This window comes from Mustela putorius, unplaced genomic scaffold, assembly GCF_011764305.1.
Source record: "Mustela putorius furo isolate JIRA1106 unplaced genomic scaffold, ASM1176430v1.1 tig00000832_pilon_pilon_pilon, whole genome shotgun sequence".
NCBI classification, from domain to species: domain Eukaryota; kingdom Metazoa; phylum Chordata; class Mammalia; order Carnivora; family Mustelidae; genus Mustela; species Mustela putorius.
In genome coordinates, this window is record NW_025421491.1 from 2,637,536 (window position 1) to 2,659,350 (window position 21,815).

General features: G+C 36.1%; 1 protein-coding gene across 1 annotated transcript; it reads right to left on the reverse strand.

Moving 5' to 3' along the window:
- Positions 1-17,486: 17,486 nt before the first annotated feature.
- Positions 17,487-17,935, reverse strand: LOC123393397 (keratin-associated protein 6-2-like). The gene has a single exon (XM_045085197.1). It carries the CDS (start codon positions 17,897-17,899, stop codon positions 17,642-17,644), a length of 258 nt encoding a protein of 85 aa, XP_044941132.1. The 5' UTR covers positions 17,900-17,935; the 3' UTR covers positions 17,487-17,641.
- Between the last annotated feature and the right edge of the window lie 3,880 nt (positions 17,936-21,815).

Here is a 21,815-nt window from a genome sequence, read left to right on the forward strand (position 1 = left end):
TGTATTTTTCAGTTCTATAATTTTCATTTGGCGCTTTTTATAGTGTCTTTTTGCTGAGATTTTCTATTTTTTCATTTCAAGAGAATCTTTAATTGCTTCTTTTTAAAGATTTACTTATTGATTTGAGAAAGAGAGAGAGAAAGAGAGAGAGAGGCTACTTTGGGGAGGGGCAGAGGGAGAGAGGAAAGAGAATCCTAAGTAGACTCCGTATTGGGCATGGAGCCCAACATGGGGCTCATTCTCAGGAAACTGATATCACTATCTGAGCCAAAATCAAGAGTTAGAGGCTTAACCAACTACACCACTCAGGCACTTCTAATTGCTTCTTGAAGTAATTTTATGATGGTTGTATTAAAATTCTTATCAGTCCTATAAAGAAATTCTTGTAAGATAATTCCAGTGTCTGATCAATCCTGATGTTGGCATATGTTCTTTTCTCATTCAAATTGTGATTTTTCTGTTTCTTAGTATAATTTTTTTTTAATTTTTTATTTTTTATAAACATATATTTTTATCCCCAGGGGTACAGGTCTGTGAATCACCAGGTTTACACACTTCACAGCACTCACCAAAGCACATACCCTCCCCAATATCCATAATCCCACCCCCTTCTCCCAAACCCCCTCCCCCCAGCAACCCTCAGTTTGTTTTGTGAGATTAAGAGTCACTTATGGTTTGTCTCCCTCCCAATCCCATCTTGTTTCATTGATTCTTCTCCTACCCACTTAAGCCCCCATGTTGCATCACCACTTCCTCATATCAGGGAGATCATATGATAGTTGTCTTTCTCTGCTTGATTTATTTCGCTAAGCATGATACCCTCTAGTTCCATCCATGTTGTTGCAAATGGCAAGATTTCATTTCTTTTGATGGCTGCATAGTATTCCATTGTGTATATATACCACATCTTCTTGATCCATTCATCTGTTGATGGACATCTAGGTTCTTTCCATAGTTTGGCTATTGTGGACATTGCTGCTATAAACATTCGGGTGCACGTGTCCCTTTGGATCACTACGTTTGTATCTTTAGGGTAAATACCCAATAGTGCAATTGCTGGGTCATAGGGCAGTTCTATTTTCAACATTTTGAGGAACCTCCATGCTGTTTTCCAGAGAGGTTGCACCAGCTTGCATTCCCACCAACAGTGTAGGAGGGTTCCCCTTTCTCCGCATCCTCGCCAGCATCTGTCATTTCCTGACTTGTTGATTTTAGCCATTCTGACTGGTGGGAGGTGATATCGCATTGTGGTTTTGATTTGTATTTCCCTGATGCCGAGTGATATGGAGCACTTTTTCATGCGTCTGTTGGCCATCTGGATGTCTTCTTTGCAGAAATGTCTGTTCATGTCCTCTGCCCATTTCTTGATTGGATTATTTGTTCTTTGGGTGTTGAGTTTGCTAAGTTCTTTATAGATTCTGGACACTAGTCCTTTATCTGATATGTCGTTTGCAAATATCTTCTCCCATTCTGTCAGTTGTCTTTTGATTTTGTTAACTGTTTCCTTTGCTGTGCAAAAGCTTTTGATATTGATGAAATCCCAATAGTTCATTTTTGCCCTTGCTTCCCTTGCCTTTGGCGTTGTTCCCAGGAAGATGTTGCTGCGGCTGAGGTCGAAGAGATTGCTGCCTGTGTTCTCCTCAAGGATTTTGATGGATTCCTTTCACACATTGAGGTCCTTCATCCATTTGGAGTCTATTTTTGTGTGTGGTGTAAGGAAATGGTCCAATTTCATTTTTCTGCATGTGGCTGTCCAATTTTCCCAGCACCTTTTATTGAAGAGGCTGTCTTTTTTTCATTGGACATTCTTTCCTGCTTTGTCGAAGATTAGTTGACCATAGAGTTGAGGGTCTATTTCTGGGCTCTCTATTCTGTTCCATTGATCTATGGGTCTGTTTTTGTGCCAGTACCATGCTGTCTTGATGATGACAGCTTTGTAATAGAGCTTGAAGTCCGGAATTGTGATGCCACCAACGTTGGCTTTCTTTTTCAATATCCCTTTGGCTATTCGAAGTCTTTTCTGGTTCCATATAAATTTTAGAATTATTTGTTCCATTTCTTTGAAAAAGATGGATGGTATTTTGATAGGAATTGCATTAAATGTGTAGATTGCTTTAGGTAGCATAGACATTTTCACAATATTTATTCTTCCAATCCAGGAGCATGGAACATTTTTCCATTTCTTTGTGTCTTACTCAGTTTCTTTCATGAGTACTTTATAGTTTTCTGAGTATATATTCTGTGTCTCTTTGGTTAGGTTTATTCCTAGGTATCTTATGGTTTTGGGTGCAATTGTAAATGGGATTGACTCCTTAATTTCTCTTTCTTCTGTCTTGTTGGTGTAGAGAAATGCAACTGATTTCTGTGCATTGATTTTATATCCTGACAATTTACTGAATTCCTGTATAAGTTCTAGCAGTTTGGGAGTGGAGTCTTTTGGGTTTTCCACATATAGTATCATATCATCTGTGAAGAGTGATAATTTGACTTCTTCTTTGCCGATTTGGATGCCTTTAATTTCCTTTTGTTGTCTTCTTAGTATAATTTTTAAAATTATGTTCTGACTATTTTGCATAGCATATGACTTGGATTCCAATTCACCTCTTTTTCTCTCTTTTTAAAACAAGCAGTCTTCTTCTGAGGGAGTAGGGTTTAGGTGTGTGTGTTTGTTCACCTTCCTCTTGGCCCACTGAAACCACTCTGGCTAAAGTGAGCTGCTAACTCACACTGGTTCCTCACTGCCCATGGGTGGATTAAAAGTTTAGTGTCTCTCTTTGCCATGCTAACACTTTCTGGTAAAAATAGGGTGCCTAATTGCATTGCCTTATTGGCATGGACTGGGAGACAGAAACCCAGATTCCCACTGGGCCCTGCTGATACCGCAGTCAATGTGAATAATCTGAATTTTGCTTATTATATCTATATACATAACCATCTGAGTGGTAGTTTGATGACTGACAAGCTGCCACAGCAACATGGATCTCTCTACTGAGAAGCCCACAGTATTTTCAGCTATCACATTCTGCAGAGAATGTATAATTTGACAAAAATGCCATAATATTAGAGAAATTCAGATTCTGGAGATTGATGAATATAAATAAGTAGATATTTTTTGTCACATGTTCTTAAGAGAGAGTATGGGAGAAGATTGAAAAGTTTTGCATAATTGTTAGCATCCTTTATTCATTCATTAATAAATATTTGTAAAGTACTCTCTGCAGTGTTTATACTTGGTGACCATTTTTCTAAGTGCTGAACTATAGTACTTATTTTTGGTATCTTAATATAATCTTTTTCCATAGTCATACCACAAGAACATAAGTACAAGAGACCATTAGATAAATATCCATCCTGGTATAAAAAAGGACTAAAGTTATTTTAACATAGTCATAATTTTGTGTGAAGTTTTGGAATATAATGAAAATGAAGTGAGAAATAATGAATCATGTTAATGACAAAAAGACACATTTCACTTAAATCTCCTCAAATGAAATTGTTCCTAGTAGTTGGATCTGTAAGAAAGGTAGTCTCAGTGGAAAATCATTAGTGTTGGCCAAACCAAAGTAATAAGTCTATACAGAAGCACAGCAATAAATGGTTCACTCCAAATGTATAGTGTCAGGAAAAGCCTAAGAACAGAGACATCAGAATAGAATAATGGAAAATTAGGTTACTATTATAGAAAGTGTTATTAAGTAATTAAAATAATGATTAGTTACACTTATTTTCTGAAGATAAGGTTTTAGTGTGATCAAGATGATGATGGCAGTAAGTAGCTGTAGATATATGTGAATGCACAGATTTACATTGGTGTTGCCTATGAAGCAATAAGAATCCTATATTTCTGATACTTCATCACATTGGGAATGCCAATAGCACAGTTTCTTCAGTCATAATCACCAAAATCTAATGGCGACAAAGATAAGTAAATGAAAATAAAGCAAAACAATACTGACAATAAGAATGTTGATTTTATTTTTAGTTTTATTTTTTAAAGATTTTATTTATTTATTTGACATATAGAGATCACTAGTAGGCAGAGAGGTAGGCAGAGAGAGAGAAGGGAAGCAGGCTCCCCACTGAACAGAGAGCAGGACCCTGGGGTCATGACCTGAGCTGAAGGCAGAGGTTTTAACCTGAGCCACCCAGGCACCTCAGAATGTTGATTTTAAAATGAAGTTAAAATTTTTCTGCCCATGAAAGCTGTTGAAATAAACTGTGCATTGAAGTAAAATGGAATTATAATTTAAGAGGAAAAAGTTCTATAAATCGTACCATATTTCAAATGATATTTTAATCAACCAAGGTGAAACATGTCAAATTTGAACCTTGGTCTCTCCTCCCCCTATTCCTGTAGGCTGGTTGCATTGGACTATTTGAGGAGAGAATAAAGTTCTATGTAAAGAGTTCTAAAAACAGAGTCAATCACAGGCAGAGAAGTCCAATAATCTAACTGGCTCTAGAAGTTCCTCGGTAGAATCCATAGGACCACAATCTTCCACAGCAAGATGAGTGACAACAGCTGTATCCATACCCCCACTAGCCATAGCCATAGCCACAGCCCAAGTGGCTATTGTCATAATCCAGGCCATCATAGCAATTACTGTGGAAACACATTATAAAAGGAGTGGATGGTTCAGTTGAGAAACAGAGAAACATGCCTCAGATTGAATGTGACCATTTGCATACAACCTCCTATATACCCTCTATAGTCGGTGGAGAAAACCGTAGGCAGTGTTTACTGTATATTTCACACTAATTTTCATTGGGAAATTTTTAGGGCCTCTTGATCCATAAGGTGATATAAGTCTTCATCAGTAGGATTCTTTTGATAAAATGTTAGAATTCCTACAGTCAAATCTTGTGGCTTTAAAAAGGGGCATTTTTTTCAACAAAAGAAAACTAATATTTCAATTAAGAATGGGCAAAGGATCTGAACAGACACTTTACGAAACAAGATGGATGGATGATAAATAAGCATACAAAAATATGCTCAACATTGGATGTCATTAGAGAATTGCAAATTAAAACACTGAGATACCACTGTACAACTTTTAGGATAACTAAAATCCATAACACTGATAGCGCCAAATGTTGGCAAGAATGTGGAGCAATAGGAACTCTCATTCATTGTTGGTAAGAATGCAAAATGATACAGCCACTTTGGAAGACAGTTGGGCAGCTTCTTACAAACTAGTCTCTTACCATACTACCCAGTAACCTGTGTTCCTTGCCATTTACCCAAGTGAGCTGAAACTTACATTTACACAAACATCTGCTCTTGGTTATTTATAGCAGTTTTATTCATAATTGCCAAAATGTGCAAGCAACCAAGACATCCTTCAATAGGTAAATGGATAAGCAAACTGTGATGCACCCATGCAATGGATATTATTTGGTGAAAAAATGAAATGAGCTGCAAGCCACTAGAAACCATGGAGCAATCCTAAATACACACTGATAAGTAAAAGAAGACAATTTACAGAAGCTACATATGAAATGATTTCAGCTAGATGACATTCTAAAAGAGATCAATGAAAAGATCAGATGTTGCCAGGGGTGTGGGGGAGTGAAAGAGGGATGAGAAGAATGTGAAGCACTGGAGATTTTTAGGACAGTGGAGCTATGCTGTATGATACAGTAATGGTGGATACATGTGATTACACACTTGTCTAAACCCATAGAATGTGCAACACAATATACAGGGAACTGTGGTCTTTAATTAATAACAATGTACCAATGTTGACTTATCAGTTCTGACAAATGTACCACACTAATGCAAAAAAATTAATTACAGAAGATACTCATGGCAAGAGGATGTATATGGGAGCTTTCTGTAGTTTTTCTGTACATCTAAAAATGATCAGAAATCAGCCCATTTCTTAAAAAAGAAGTGTTTGTTTATTTTTCAAAGACTTTGCTTACTCTGAATTTGTCCAGTTGATAAATATTACCAAATTACTTGGGATGACATAGACCATACAAGTATTCCTCTAATTTTGTGGGTCTTCTGTTTTGGATATTTGTTCTACTCAACTGTGGATTTCTAGGAATGCTTATATTTATACAGTTTTATTATACAGTCTAAGGTTTTATATTGTATTTAATGTATGAGTGGATACCTTGAAAGGGAAATTACTTGATGCTGAAAGTCTGCCAAGTTTCTCCATCTGTTCTCAGATGAAAACATGTCTTGTCTACTACATCGTGTTTTCTATGTAATACGTTCAGTGAACTGACTTAACATATTTTTATCTGTTTTAACAAAACCCCTTATTCATGTATATTGTATAACATCCAGATCATGAATAAATCATAAAGGTAGAACTTGATGAATTTCCAAAGTGGACATAACTGTTTAATCTGTACTTAGATTAAAAAATCACATATCACTAATATCCCAAATGACACCTCTTATGTCCATTTCCAATCAGCACCAGACTTTAAGTGTAACCATTCCTGATGTCCAAAACTATGAATTTGGTTGCCAACATTTGAACCTTATACAAATGGAATCACACAGAGAGAATTATTTTTTCTGGCTTCTTTTGAGCTGCATTTTTTTTTTTTTTTGTAGATTCATGCTTTTTGTTTTCTCACTGTTGTATAAAATGTCAATGTACAGATATACCATAATTTCTTTATTCATACTCTTGTTCATCATTTGTATTGTTTCAAATTTTTAGCAAAATTTTTCAAATACTGTTGCTACAATCTTGTACATATCTTTTGGTACACTTATGCATGTATCTAAGACATGCTAATTATTACTATAATAATAATGCTTTTACAACCCCTCAAATCTCAGTGTCATGTGATATTTATGTTTATGTCTTGCTCACATATTTGTGTGTCTGCTGGGATTTGGCCAATATAATGTAGATATGGCTCAAGTTGTGGTTTAATTTCAAACCTTCTTCAGGTGTCCCTCATCTTCCTTGGACTGGTAGCTACTGGAGGCATCTTTTCCAGGTGAAAAGGCTGGAATACAACAGAGAAAGCTCAGACATGATTGCATATACCTAAGCTCAAGTCATGTGTGGCAATATCCCTTTGGCCAATGCAGATAATATGGTCAAGCCCAAAGGCAATGATCAGAGAAATACACTGTGTCCACAGTAGTGACATAGACTTGCCATACTCAATGGGTAAAGGATGTAGACGCCTGCCCCAAAAGTGAGAGGGAAAAGAATATATTCTGCTGAATAATAATTTAACCAAGGGATCCACAAACTCTTGCCCACCGTTTGTTTTATTGGAAAACATCCATTCGTTTATGTATGGTTTGTGACTGTTTTCGTGCTGCAGTGATAGAATGGAGTAATGGAGACGCAGACCATATGGCCTATAAAATCTAAAATATTTTACTATTTACAGTAAAAGTCTGCTCACTTCTAAGTAGTCTATCAAAATAGGCATACCAATTAGTGATATACTTAGAACCAGAATTGCTGAGTTATAGAAGAAATTACCAAAGAGTAATTACTTTTGATATACTTAGGTATCTTTGATATACTTAGAACCAGAATTGCTGAGTTATAGAAGAAATTACCAAAGGTAATTGCCTTTATACCCTTTTATACCAGTTTTTCTATTATTATGACACTCTGCATTTTTATCTTGTTTGTAGAATCAATGATTTACTACAATCTGTTGTGATATGTTACTTTTACTTCTTTCTTGATAAATATAGAACCTTAGAGCTAGCTGTTTTTATAATCAGTCTTCTATGAAATAATGTGTAATATATCTCATTTTCTATACAGATCTCCAAAGAAATTATCACTATTTGTACATATATATGTATATACATATGCATATATATATATTTATAAAATCCATTTCATTTTTTTGTGAATGTCCATGTTTCTGTGTTTCTGTCAGAAACTCTTTCTTGCCACCTGAGCAACTCTATTTTTTCTTACAATTAATACTTGGTAAAAATGAACTGTTTCAGTATTTAAGTGTTTGGAAATTTTATTTTTATTTTTGGAAGAAACATTTGATTGTATGAGACTCTGGGTTAGTCGTTATATATAATCCATTCTTCCTTGAAATGTCATCACGTTTTCCTCTGACTTCCTTCACTTCTGCTGAGGAATCTACTTCTGGTTACTCTTTGTAGGTAATATTTAGGTTTTCTCTAGCTGCTCTGATTTTGACTTTGCATTTAATTTTCAGCTCTTTGGTCATGCCTAGAAGTTGTTTTACTTTTTAATTTAATTTTTTTTGTTTGTATTTAAATTCCAAGCAGTTAACATACAATTTAATATTCCTTTCAGGTATACAATTTAGTGATTCTACACGTCCATGCAACACCCAGTCCTCACCACTAGTGCACTCCTTAATCCCCATCACCTGTTTCCTTCCTCCCTCTACCCACCTCTCCTTCAGTAACCACCGGTTTGTTTTCTAGAGTTAAGAGTCTGTTGGTTTGCTTCTCTCTCTCTCTCTTTTTCCCTTTGTTCATTTGTTTTGTGTTTAAATTCCACATATGAATGACATCATATGGTATTTGTCTCTCCAGAGACTTTTTTTCCTTAGCATTATACTCTCCAGCTCCATCCATGTTGTTGCAAATGGCAAGGTTTCATTTTTCCTTCCTTTTCCTTATGGCTGAGTAATACCCCATTACACACACACACACACACACACACACACATATGTGTATATGTGTGTGTGTGTATATATATATATACATATATGTGTGTGTGTGTGTGTGTATACCACATCTTTTTTATCCACTCTTCAGTCAATATACACTTGTGTGGTTTCTATAATTTGGGTCTTGTGTATAATGCTGCTATAAACATCGGGATATATGTATTCTTTCAAATTAGTATTTTTGTATTCTTTGGGTAAATGCCTAGCAGTGCAATTCTTGGGTCATAGGGTAGCTCTATTTTTAACTTTTTGAGGAACTTCCATACTGTTTTCCAGAGTGGTTGCATCAGTTTGCATTCCCACCAGTAGTGTAGGAGAGTTATCCTTGCCAACATCTCTTGTTTCCGGCGTTGTTGATTTTCACCATTCTGACTGCTGTGAAGCAATATCTCATTGTAGTTTTGGTTTGTATTTCCCTGATGATGAGTGCTATTGAATACTCTTTCATGTGTCTGTTGGCCATCTCTATGCCTTCTTTGGACAAATGTCTATTCATGTCTTCTACCTATTTTTTTAAATTGGATTGTTCATTTTTTGGTGTTGCGTTTGTTAAGTTTTTAATGTATTTTGGATACTAACACTTTATTAGAGATGTCATTTGCAAATATATTCTCCCATTCTGTAAGTTGCTTTTTCATTTTGTTGATTGTTTCCTTCACTGTGCAGAAGCTTTTTATCTTAATAAAGTCCCAATAGTTCATTTTTGCTTTTGTTTCCTTTGCCTCAGGAGATATATCTATAAAAATGCTGCTATGGCTTATATGAAATCTTAAAGATCTTATTTATTTATTTGACAGAGAGAGAGACAGTGAGAGAGAGAACACAAGCAGGGGGTTTGAGAGAGGGAGAAGCAGGCTTCCTTTGAGCAGGGAGCCGTATGTGGGGCTTAATCCTAAGACCCTGGTATCAAGACCTGAGCCTAAGACAGATGCTTAGTGACTGAGCCAACCAGGTGCCCTGGCTTATATGTAATTTTAATTGTACTTCTTCTTCTTGGCAGTGTAGTTTTTAGAATATGTGATTTGGTACCTTTCATCAGTTTTAGAAAAGTATGGACTATTTTCCCTTCAAAATTGGCTTCTGCTTTATTCTTTCCTTTTCCAGTTACATTTCTGGAGGTCTGGTGTGCCCTTTATACACTTTTTAGTATTTTTCATTCCAACTATTCTATTTTTACTTCAGTAGAATAGCTGTTATCAATCTATCTTTAAGTTTACTATTCAAATTTCTTGTAGCTAGTCTATTGAATTCCTAACTAAATTGTTCATTGTTCATTTGCTTTCTTTTTAAGATCTAGAATTTAAAGTGATTCCTTGGTGAATTTCTCCAGTTATAACATCTATTTTGCAATTTGTCATTAAGTTTCTTGTATCAATTAATCATAGCTGTGTTTGAGTTTCTAGTTTCCAAATCCAATATATGGCTCAACTTTTGGTCTCCCTATATTGTAAATTGTTTCTTTTATATTCTTTCAGATGATCCCACAAGCTCAATGTTTTGTATAAATGTTGTAAATGATCGAAAATGATATTGTATTTCATCACAGGGATTTTATTTTTGTTTTTGGTCCTAGGTTATTCATAAAGTTCTGATTGCCTTAATCCCAACAAAGGCTCACATAGAATTAGGTTCTTAGAATTTTTGTAATTTTGGTGAGGGCCTGTCTACCTGTTTTCTTTCAGGTGATAGGGGTAATCCTTTGGATCTTCCAATTTGGGGCACTTCTTGGCAGTTCCGGAATTACAATGGTTATTTCCTCAACACCTTGATATGAAAAAGAAGATCTGATTTTCAAATGTGTCTGGTTGGTATCTTAGGAAATTGACTCTTACAACTTCAGAATTTGGAAAATATCTCAAAGAGAAACTGGCTGGCTGTTAAGCTCAGTGTTCTGCCAGTTCACTTTTATCAGAATCTTGTGGCTCCAATTCCGTTTTGCCAGCCCTGAAAAAAAAAAAAAAAAAAAAAAAAAGAATAACATCCCAAACTTTGGTTGCTAGTCTTTTCCCCAGCAATCTCTTGTTTGCTCTGCTCCTAGAATCAAGGACTGCAGAATTTTACTTAATTTTCTACAGTTGTCTTTAGAATCTTGGTCTTTTTTTTTTTTTTTTAATTATCTTTTCAATGTACTTAATGCTTTTAGTTTGAGTTTCCCAAGAAAAACAACTGCTTCAAGGATGGAAAATAAATTCAATTCTGGGGAAATTTAATATGTATAACATATACATTTGATCAGGACCAGATCCCTAGGTAAAAATTGAAATAAGCTAATATTAATTTGATATTGAGAAAGTATCTCATGGTTTTCATAAATCTATATTGAATCATTTCATATATATGTGTGTGTATTCCAAGTACTTAGAATAAATTGGTATACTTTGAAATACTTTTTAGATATCATGTCAGTAGGGGAGAATGACATTGTTAGTGCCGATTTTTTCCAATATTTTATTTATTTATTTGAGTGAGAGAGCAAGCAAGAGCGAGCACGAGAGGGGAGAAGGTCAGAGGGAGAAGCAGGACCCCCACCCCCGCCCCCTGCCCCAGAGAGCCGGGAGCCTGATGCAGGACTTGACCTGGGACTCCAGGACCATGACCAGAGCCAAAGGCAGGAACCCAACCAACTCAGCCACCCAGGCACCTCTAATGCTGATATTTTAAATTTGATAATGCCCATTTTCATTCTTTGGGCAAAATACTAAAAAAAATTTGAGAAACGTTTAGCAGAAGTAGAGCTTTAACTCATGTAGTCCAACCATAGATGTTGCAAAACACAAAACATACAAATAAACACAGGTTTTAATGTTCTTATGTGAAATACAGCTATTATAAGTACTGGCCATTTTTAAAGCTTAGATTAAAACATAAACCAACAGAGATGATAGAAGAGGTTATAGAGGTGTATATGAAAACAGATTTCTTATGAACTAATTCTTGGAAAGAATTAGTATATTTACTCCTCAATTTTAGTCACATAAAGACCACAAAAAAGCACTCTGGGGGTGCCTGAAAGCTCAATTGATTAAGTATCTGCCCTCTGCTCAAGTCATGATCCCAGAATCCCAGGACCACGTTCCGCATTGGACTTCCTGCTCAGTAGGGAGTCTGCTTCTCCCTCTGCTCCTCACTCTGCTCTTGTGCTCTCTTTCTCAAATAAATAAATAAAATCTTAGAAAAAAGAAGTACCCTGGCTTTTTCCTGCTCTCTTTCACTGTATCCCCACCCCCACCTGCATACACATGTGAATAATCACACCCAAATAGACAAACATACAAGCTAAACTGGTGGAGATAATTTACTATAATGTAACAAAACAATATTTGCATTGAGATAAAGTTTATTGAATAATATGTATGATTTTTTAAAGATTTGCTTATTTATTTGAGAAAGAGAGAAAGAGAGAGTGCAGCATGCAGGGAGGAGGGGCAGAGGGAGAGGTAGAAAGAATCTCGAGCAGACTCCCTGCTGATCATGGAGTCCATCGTGGGGCTCCATCTCACAGCTCTGAGATCATGACCTGAGCTGAAACCAAGAGTCCAATGCTTAACCTGCTGTGCCATCCAGGCACCTTTAAAACCTATGTTTTAAAGTAAAATTAACAATTCAACTTAATTAAATTTTATGTCACATTACAAAGATAAGATCAGATCAGAGGAAAAACTTTCTTATAATCTGCAATACAATCTGATCCATAATAATGAATCAAAATGGGCATGCTGAATTTCCTTTATTTATCTCAGATGGTTTGGTACAAAGTGAGTATTTTGGAAGGCATATAAAAATTCTTCACATGAAGGAAACTTGGAGAGAATGCAAGTAAAATAAAGTGATGTAGCCAATAGACTAAAAATTCCTCAGAAGAAGCCGTAAGACCAGTATCTTCCACAGCACAATGGGCGGCAGAAGCCATAACCATAGCCACCATAGCCAGAGCCATAGCCATAGCCCAGGCCACCATAGCCATAGCCAAGGCCACCATAGCCATAGCCAAGGCCACCACAGCCATAGCCAAGGCTACCATAACAGTTGCCGTAGTAACACATGGTATCAGGAGTGGAAGGTTCAGTAGAGGAGCAGGAGGTAGGTTTCTTTAACATGAATGCCGCCATTTGCTGAGGGCCTTTTATACACCTCAGTGGTGGGTGGGGAAAACCACAGGCAGTGTAGCGTCCTACATCTCACTAATTTGCTTCAGACCACATCATGAATATTTAGATTTCTTGGCAAAATAGGGCCCTCATAACTGAGATAATTTTACTCCTAAGTCAGGACTCCACCATTTATGGGCCTTTAAAATGAAACTCTTTGTCTATTTTCAAGGCTATGTCTCACTCTCTATTTATTTGAAAAACAAAAAACAAAACAAAACAAAAAAAAAAAACAAAAAAAAAAAAAAACCAAAACGACTTGATCACACAGCATGATGCAAAACATGAAAATAGGAATCCCATTGTTTGGTTTTGTGTCCATTATTCTTTAAGAAGAATTTTAAAAAGAGCCTTGTCTGGAGGACTAGGTTTCCTGAATCTTTCACATAAAGGTTGGATATGATGTATATTTGTATACTCTTAAAAAAAACTTCCTTTCAACTCAATGTCACTATTTATTGATTACGTTAAATATGGTGGTAAGTACCATATAAGCCAAATATGAACATATTTGGCATTTATTTATCAACCTTTCTTCTACTATGTGTGACTTTGATCTTTCCAGAAAATGTGTAACCATTTTATGGGCAGAAATTGTTTATGTCTTATCCTTCCTTGTGTCATCACATAGGAAGGTGTTGCAGATATATCTGCAAACCAGATGGAGGTTAAGCTTGATGCTGGGTCCTCAACACATGTCTTTTTTTATCATGGCTTCTTTCTGTTTTTTTCCAGGTGCCTAAGATTTGATGTAGTGATATGTGTCCTAAACAATGTGTAGATATTATCAGAGAGGCAGAGAGAGCCCTGCATCATTCTTCATTCTCTCAGTTTCAGCTGATTGGTGAAGTGCTGGTGGAGATAGAAATCTTCAGTCATGGAAAGACTCATTGAGAACACAGCAGAGTCTATGCTCTAGCTTTCTTTCTTTCTTTCTTTCTTTCCTTCTTTCTTTCGTCCTTTCTTTCTTTCTCTTTTTTTTAAATTTCAAATTTTTAATGAAAATTAAAATATAATTGAATTTAATTAAAATACACTTTACATAAAATAAATTTAGGTCTATTTAAGAGGATGGGTTTCTTCCACTGTCCAAAAGAACAATATTCCTAAGAAAGCTTTCTTAAATTGAAATGGCATGAAGCAAAGAAACAATTATCATTAATTTATATGAAAAAATTCCTGAGCATTCCCAGACTCAGAAAAACAAAAACAACCTTTCTTAGGCTTTTCTGATACGTTAGGACACATCTTGCTAACAGAGGCAAGAAAAAAATCAGGATAAAGCATGGATGCTCACAGACAAAGGGTTCAGAGCTCTGGGGGTGAGGCTGAGATGCTGAGAGGTCTTGGGGAAAGAGCGGGAGGCAGGGGTGTCACTCTCAGAGGCCCGCGGACTGACTGTACCTGGAATGACTCACTGCAAAAGCAATACTGAATGCTGTTTTCACTTTTTGCCCTTTTTTTTCCTTTGCAAAAGCAAAAACCCCTTTCAGATCTTTTTTGGTTAGAGAAAACCAGTACAAATGTAGGTTTTTTTGTTTTGTTTTGTCTTGTAAAAGCCAAGTGTTACAATGCAAACTTTTGAAAAGCTACTTGGATAGTGAATGAGTTTTGACAAATAGATTAATGCAAATTATGTATTTTCACTCTAAATATAGCTATTGGGATATTTTGTAAGGTAGGGGGAGAAGCTTCCTGACTATACAGCTGCCAAACTCACATTTTCTCTGACCCTACAAACACTGCTTTGAACATTGAGAGTATTAGTAGGTATACAGATGGAGTGAAGAACCCTGCTTTCCCTCAGACTTCGGATTCTATGAAACTTCACAGAAAAATTGACATAGGTTTTTCAGCCTCTTTCAACTACTCAGTTGTTACTTATCTGTGGCTAACCATGGGCCAGCCATTTTTAAGACACTGTGTTACATGACAGAGGTTATTTTTCCAGTGTTTCCTCATATCACTGACCTCATTCACAGCACGAGAGACCAGAAGTGGTAAAAGGACTTTAGAGAAACTTCCAGCATTGTAAAGAAAAATAAATAAAGTAAATTTGCTTTCTTCTGGAATTGGAAAACAAATCATTATTTTTCTGCATTGGATGAAGACTTACTACACAATCTCTTCCCATCATTAAGGGAGATTTTCAGTTATCAAAATGATGCTTGTCATCTATGTTATCAAGCTGAATCTTGTTGGTAGGTTTCACTTTTCAAATGGGATAATGGCCAAATTTTTTTTTTTTTGAGCAAAATGTAGCGATTTCTTGAAAATAAAGTAGAAGGTCCACCTAATCATAATGATCTCTGTCTCACTGATAATGGATTCCATAAACCTCTGTTGTCTCTTTACCATTTCCAGATGTCATGAAATTTCTTAAGAAAAAGAAAAAAAAAAAGATAAGTGGGCACATTCGTTTTGAAGTTTTTAAATATGGGCCTAAGCAAAGTAGGAAGGGGAGGTGGTACTCAATGTATCAAAAACCATCGTGGTGAGGTGGTGAGCAGGGTCCAGGTCCTTCCTGGAGGACTTGGACATAAAACGTCGGGCAGTCAGCAGCCACGAGGCACAGAATGTTTCGTGAACTATTTCATGGACGGCATGCACGATGTAGGTAGAAGCCTGTGAGGTGTGAGGAGCAAATGATCTATTTTTGAGGCATAGTTTTAAGTAACTCAGCCAAAACTTTAGTAATCAAAAATGGACAAAAATATATACACAATGGAATACTATGCAGCCATCAAAAGAAATGAAATCTTGTCATTTGCGACAACATGGATGGAACTAGAGCATATCATGCTTAGCGAATGAGTCAAGCAGAGAAAGACAACTATCATATGATCTCCCTGATATGAGGAAGTGGTGATGCAACATGGGGGCTTAAGTGGGTAGGAGAAGAATCAATGAAACAAGATGGGATTGGGAGGGAGACAAACCATAAGTGACTCTTAATCTCACAAAACAAACTGAGGGTTACTGGGGGGAGGGGGCTTGGGAGAAGGGGGTGGGATTATGGACATTGGGGAGGGTATGTGCTTTGGTGAGTGCTGTGAAGTGTGTAAACCTGGTGATTCACAGACCTATACCCCTGGGGATAAAAATATATGTTTATAAAAAATAAAAAATTTAAAAAAATGGACAAAAACAGAGGTTTTTAAATGTAGTGATGAGGAAAAGGACTATTTTGGTGGGCAGAAGTGTCATTTAAAAATTTGGCCTGGAGCACCTGGGTGGCTCAGTCGGTTAAGCCTCTGCCTTTGGCTCAGCTGATGCTCCCAGGGTGCTGGGATCCAGTCCCACATGAGGCTCCTTGCTCAGAGGGAAATCTGCCTTTCTCTTTGCTACTCTCTCCCTCCTTCCTTTCTCCCTCTCTCTCTCTGTTAGATAAATAAATAAAATCTTTAAAAAAAGTTTGGCCTAGAAAAGCAATTTGATAGTCTGAGCAGATGTAGTAGTAGCTGCTGATTCACATGGAAGCTTGGGTTACATATGTTCTGAGATAAAAAGAACGGATATTCAGATCCTTGAATGTGTAGCTACAGCAAAATTTCAGAGACAGCCCAAGACAGTCTGTTCTCTCATTTTGGTTTCTGCCTCATTTTCTCTGCTTGTCTCATTTGTCTCTCTCTCTCTCCCTCCATTCCTTTCTCTCATATGCATACACACACATAATCAGAAAGGCAACAGAATGGAAATATTAAGGTAAATGCAATGCAGCAATATTTACGGGGATAGATTGTTGAATGCTAAAACAGCATAAAAGGTAAAACATTTTTTAAGTAACTAGAATTTATTTATTTATTTTTAACATCTTAATTTAATTTTATTTTTTTCAGTTTCCAAGATTCATTGTTTATGTACCACACCCAGTGCTCCACGTAATACGTGCCCTCCTTAATACCACCACCAGGCTCACCCAACACCCCCCATGCCCCTCCCCTCCAAAACCCTCAGTTTGTTTCTCAGAGTCCACAATCTCTCATGCTTTGTCTCCCCCTTCTATTTGCCCCAACTCCCTTCACCATTCCATCTCCCAATGTCCTCCATGTTATTCCTTATGCTCTACCAGTAAGTGAAATCATATGATAGTTCCAGGTTGGGCTGCATGCTCAGAGAGGGGTCTGCTTGAGATTCTCTCTCTCTTCCTACCCTTTACCTTGCTGATGTGCATTCTCTCTCTCTCTCAAATATATATATATATATATATATATATATATATATGCATGGTTTTTGCTCTGTCCCATCATTTAAGCCAGCAATAGTCCATCATTTAGGCAATATTTTATTGAGGATCCTTTATGTGCCAGATGCTTTTAAGGCAATGGGATTCTATGACTTTTGTTATTGTGATTATGACTTCTCATATGATCTTCCCCCTTCATGTATAGCATCAAGATGTGGCAGTGTTGCAAAGCCATTTGAAAATATTAATCCCCCAAAAGCAATATTAAATTGAATTATTTAAACATATACACACACACAGATGAAGAAAAAAACATAAATGCTACAAGTACTTTCAATGAGATAAATGTTTATTAAAATTATTCTAAACTTTTCTCACATAAGATTGTTGATCAAAAAGGTAAGAAATTTGAAAGGCAATACAATATCAAAGGAAAAGCTTTTAAAAAATCTGAAACATTCCATATGATTTCAGTGACTCTAGTAAGGCTTGCAGAATCTGACCCATTTTATTTTATCTTTGTAGATATCTTAAGATGATGTTGACATTTTGGAATAGAAAATGGAATTATTCATAGGAAGAATCATGAAGGCAGATTCAGGCAGCTGGAGGAGACAGTAGGTTGAGTTTCTCTGGAAGCTTCTCAGTAGATTCCACAGGACCAGCATCTTCTGCAGCAAGATGGGCGGTTGACTCCATATCCATAACCACCACAGGCATAGCCCACACCATTGTGGCCACATCCATAGCCGCCATAACCCCAGCCGCCATAGCCACAGCCCAGGCCACCGTAGCCACATCCATAGCCACCATAGCCCCAGCCACCATAGCCACAGCCGCCATAGCCACAGCCACCATAGCCACAGCCAAGGCCACCGTAGTAGTTTCCGTAGTAAGACATGGTTTCAGGAGTGGAGGGTTTTGTTGAGGAGCAGGGAATCAGTTTCTGTCAGTCTGAACACCACCATCTGCCAGGTCCTTTTATACATGCCCTCAGTGGGTGGGACACATCGCAGGTCTTGTTGACCACATATTTCCTACTAATTTACATCAGTGCACTTCCTGAGTCTTTGTTTCATTAGGTAAGGTGAGGCCCGCCTGAGCAGGATGACTTGGGATGACTTGGCTGTTGAGTCAGCTTCCCTACAATCAAATTACATGCCTTTGATGTGTTTTTCTTATACTCTTTTTCAAACCCCGATCAGGTTTTTTTTTTTTTTTTAATTTTGCTTAAAATATTTGAACCAATTTTTATCTAGTTTAATCATTGACAATTAAATGTTGATTTTTAAAATTCTATAATTTCTTCAAATATATGAGGGCTTCAATAAAGTGAAAAATAACTTTCTTAATGATACAACTTATTCATTAGAGTCAGGTAAACTTTCCAAGTTTATTATTTACTTTCATAAGTAAATTTCCTGTGGGCATAAAGGTAGATAGAGTTGTATTTTGAAGCTTTATAAACACATCAGCAGGATTTAATATCTGTCAGTATTCCACTATCAGTTCCTTCTCTCCTTTTTGTACTTATTGTTATTCTTGCTGAATACTTTAAAACAAATCTAAGACAAGTAGCATTTTTCTTATAAGTACTTCAGTGTGTATGTCTATCACAAAGTGAGCTTTTTAAAGACATATATAATTATACCATTATCACACAGACACTTTTTTAAGTTCCTTAGCATTCCCTAATACTTAATTCATGCTCAGATTTTCTCAGTTGTTTCATAAATAAATTTTTACTGTGAATTTTTTCATGTTGGGACTCATATTTAGACATACTGTCTCTTAACTCTTTTTAAAGACATACAGTTTTTTTCCAATCCTTTTCTTTATGCATTTTGTTTTTTTAACAAGACCATATTATTGTCCTGTAGAATTCTTAAGTTTTGGATGTGGCTGATGTCTACCTTGATTTTCTTTTCTTCTGTTCCTCTAACCCTTATACCATCGCTGTCCTGGTAGGTAGGTGTAGATGGTTGAAGTGATTCTTCTTATTTATTCGACAAGAAAAATGCTGTATAGATGCTTTTTAGTATTCTTTTCTATAATATTAGGGGGCACCTGGTGTCTGATTGTCCCATTGTTTCACATTTAGTAATGTTGGGATTGTTAATTGAGTTCGTGACATAATCTTTTCCAACAAATTTTATCTATTAACTTTTACACTTGATGATAGTTACAAAGACCATTACTGCTAGAAGTTCTGTGATGTTGATCTTAAAAATTCTTTCATTACCTCTCAGACCACCATAACTGTAGTCATGACCACCACAATAGCAACATATGTGTTAGTAGTGCAAGATTCAATGGAGGAACATAAAATAAGTTTCCCGAGTTTGAACGTCACCATCTTCATAGGACTTTATATTTAATATAAATAGTAGATGTGGCAAACCACAGTCAATGTTGACCCATATTTCAGAATAATTTGCAATAAAGCTCCCCGTGAATCTCTATTTTTTTCATTTATGTGAAGTGCATCCCTTAAGCCATGACTATGTATTCATTCTTAAAAATTTATGTATTTATTTATTTATTTTAAGGATTTATTTATTTATTTATTAAACAGAGATCACAAGTAGGCAGAGAGGCTGGCAAAGAGAGAGAGGAGGAAGTAGGCTCCCTGCTGAGCAGAGAGCTTTATTCGGGGCTTGATCTCAAGACTTTTGAGATTATGACCTGAGCCAAAGGCAGAGGCTTAACCTGCTGAGCCACCCAGGTGCCCATGACTATGTATTTATAATGTCTGGTTTCTCACAATGTATTCACTTGCCTTCTATGGTAAGGTTCTATTATATTATAACGGGTTTGTCAACTCTGTGAACTATATGAAAATATATTTAATGTCTTGGGTCAGACTCCATGTAGTTCCACAAGCATATAAGACCTTATTGTTTTTTTCCCCTACTTTCATTTGAAGAATATTAATGTCCACTACAAAATCATATATGAGATGGGTGATTAGAAGAGGAAGTTACTTGGAGACACATGTCTATAAATATTATGAACTATCTTTACTACAGCAAAAGATTTTTCAACTCTAGATAGTGTTTCTCACTGATTAATGATGATGAGTAATTGACTAACTGCAAGTACATTTCCATTCTATTATAAAGACACCTCTTATTTCATTGATATTTACATTAATTTTTAATGTTTGTGTTTGAGTGTATATGTGAAGTTGACCATTTACCTACACAACTTGGCATTTGTCTTGTATTCTTTTCCATTAAAGCATGATGGCTCCATATTCAGAGAGTCTATTTCCTATGGCATTTTATGCATTCATCTGTCACAGTGTGATCAAATGTCACTGATGTAGTTAAGAGAAATGAGGAGGCTTAGTCCACTGGTTCTGGTGGAGCTGTGTTCTGTTTTGTCTTTCTTCCTTCCCAATGCTAGGTCCCTAGGGCTTCTTTTATTTATTATATATTGGTGGAGAGCTTCAGAAAGCTAACACAGGTTAGCTGAATAGTGGTGGGGGATACATGCATTATGGAATAGGTGCTGTTATGCTTGGGAATCAACTGGGTGTAGTTCTTGATGCATAAAGAAAAAGAATTCCTTGTCTATAGGAGACCATGTTCTATGTTTTCATTTTTAAATGCACATTTGATTTTCATAACTGAGCTGGGTTTTTTTAAACCAACATTAACTGGATCCAAGTATGAACCATAAAGGGAACTGGTATGTATCCAACTGGCTGAAAACTACTGAAACATTGTATGCATACAGTATCACTTGAGAAAGGTAAAATATATGAACATATAAGTGAATTAGTGATGTTTTTCCAATTATGTATAAAAAAGTAATTTTCTCTATTTTAGTAGGCAATTTTAAGCACACAGTTGTCTAATTATTTCATCAGAAACACCAGAGGATTTGATATCGTACACTTGTCTTCCAGGTACTTCTGAACATAGGTTAAGGATGGTGAAGTACAAACCCACTACTTTGTATTCTTATGAAATTCATATTCCCCTCTGACCTTAACATGAGAAGAGTGTGAATTGGGTAAAATAGAATCATTGAGGACCTGGAGAGAATAAATGTGTACCCATCTGAACAGCCATGCATTTTCACATGCTATTAATTTTTAAAGTAAGCTCTTAATTTGATAGCATTTTAAAGGCAGCATAAAAAATTGACAGAAGATTGTCAGCCTTATTTATTCAATAATTTATTTTCCATTTATTCATTAAAAAAAAAAACCTTAGAGACAAAAACAAAACTCAAATCTGTCAAACTTCTGGGCTTTGTCTTGGGTGCTGGAACCACATGGATTCTATAAATGGCTTTGTTTTCTTAGGGTTACTTGATTTTTCTCTCAAAACATAGGCTGTGGTATTTTTAATTTAATTTTTGGTTAATTTATTTTTTTAAAAGATTTTATTTATTTGACACAGAGAGAAAGATCACAAGTAGGCAGAACAGCAGGCAGAGAGAGAGAGGGGAAAGCAGGCTCCCTGCTGAGCAGAGAGCCAGATGCGGGGCTCAATCCCAGGACCTTGAGACCATGACCTGAGCCAAAGGCAGAGGCTTAACCCACTGACACACCCAGGCGACTCAAGGCTGTGGTATTTTTAGAAAGCCAAGAAAATTCCATTATATGAGATGGATACATAGATTAAAATATTTTATCTACTGAGAAAAATGAGAAAAGACTTTAAATTATCTATAATAAACCATAAATGTCATTTAATCTTATGATCCAGTTTTAAAAATTAATCATTACCTATTTGAAATTTCTAAAGAGTTGCTTGTCCATGTATATTATTCTTAAGGAATAATATTTGTGACACATAACATGT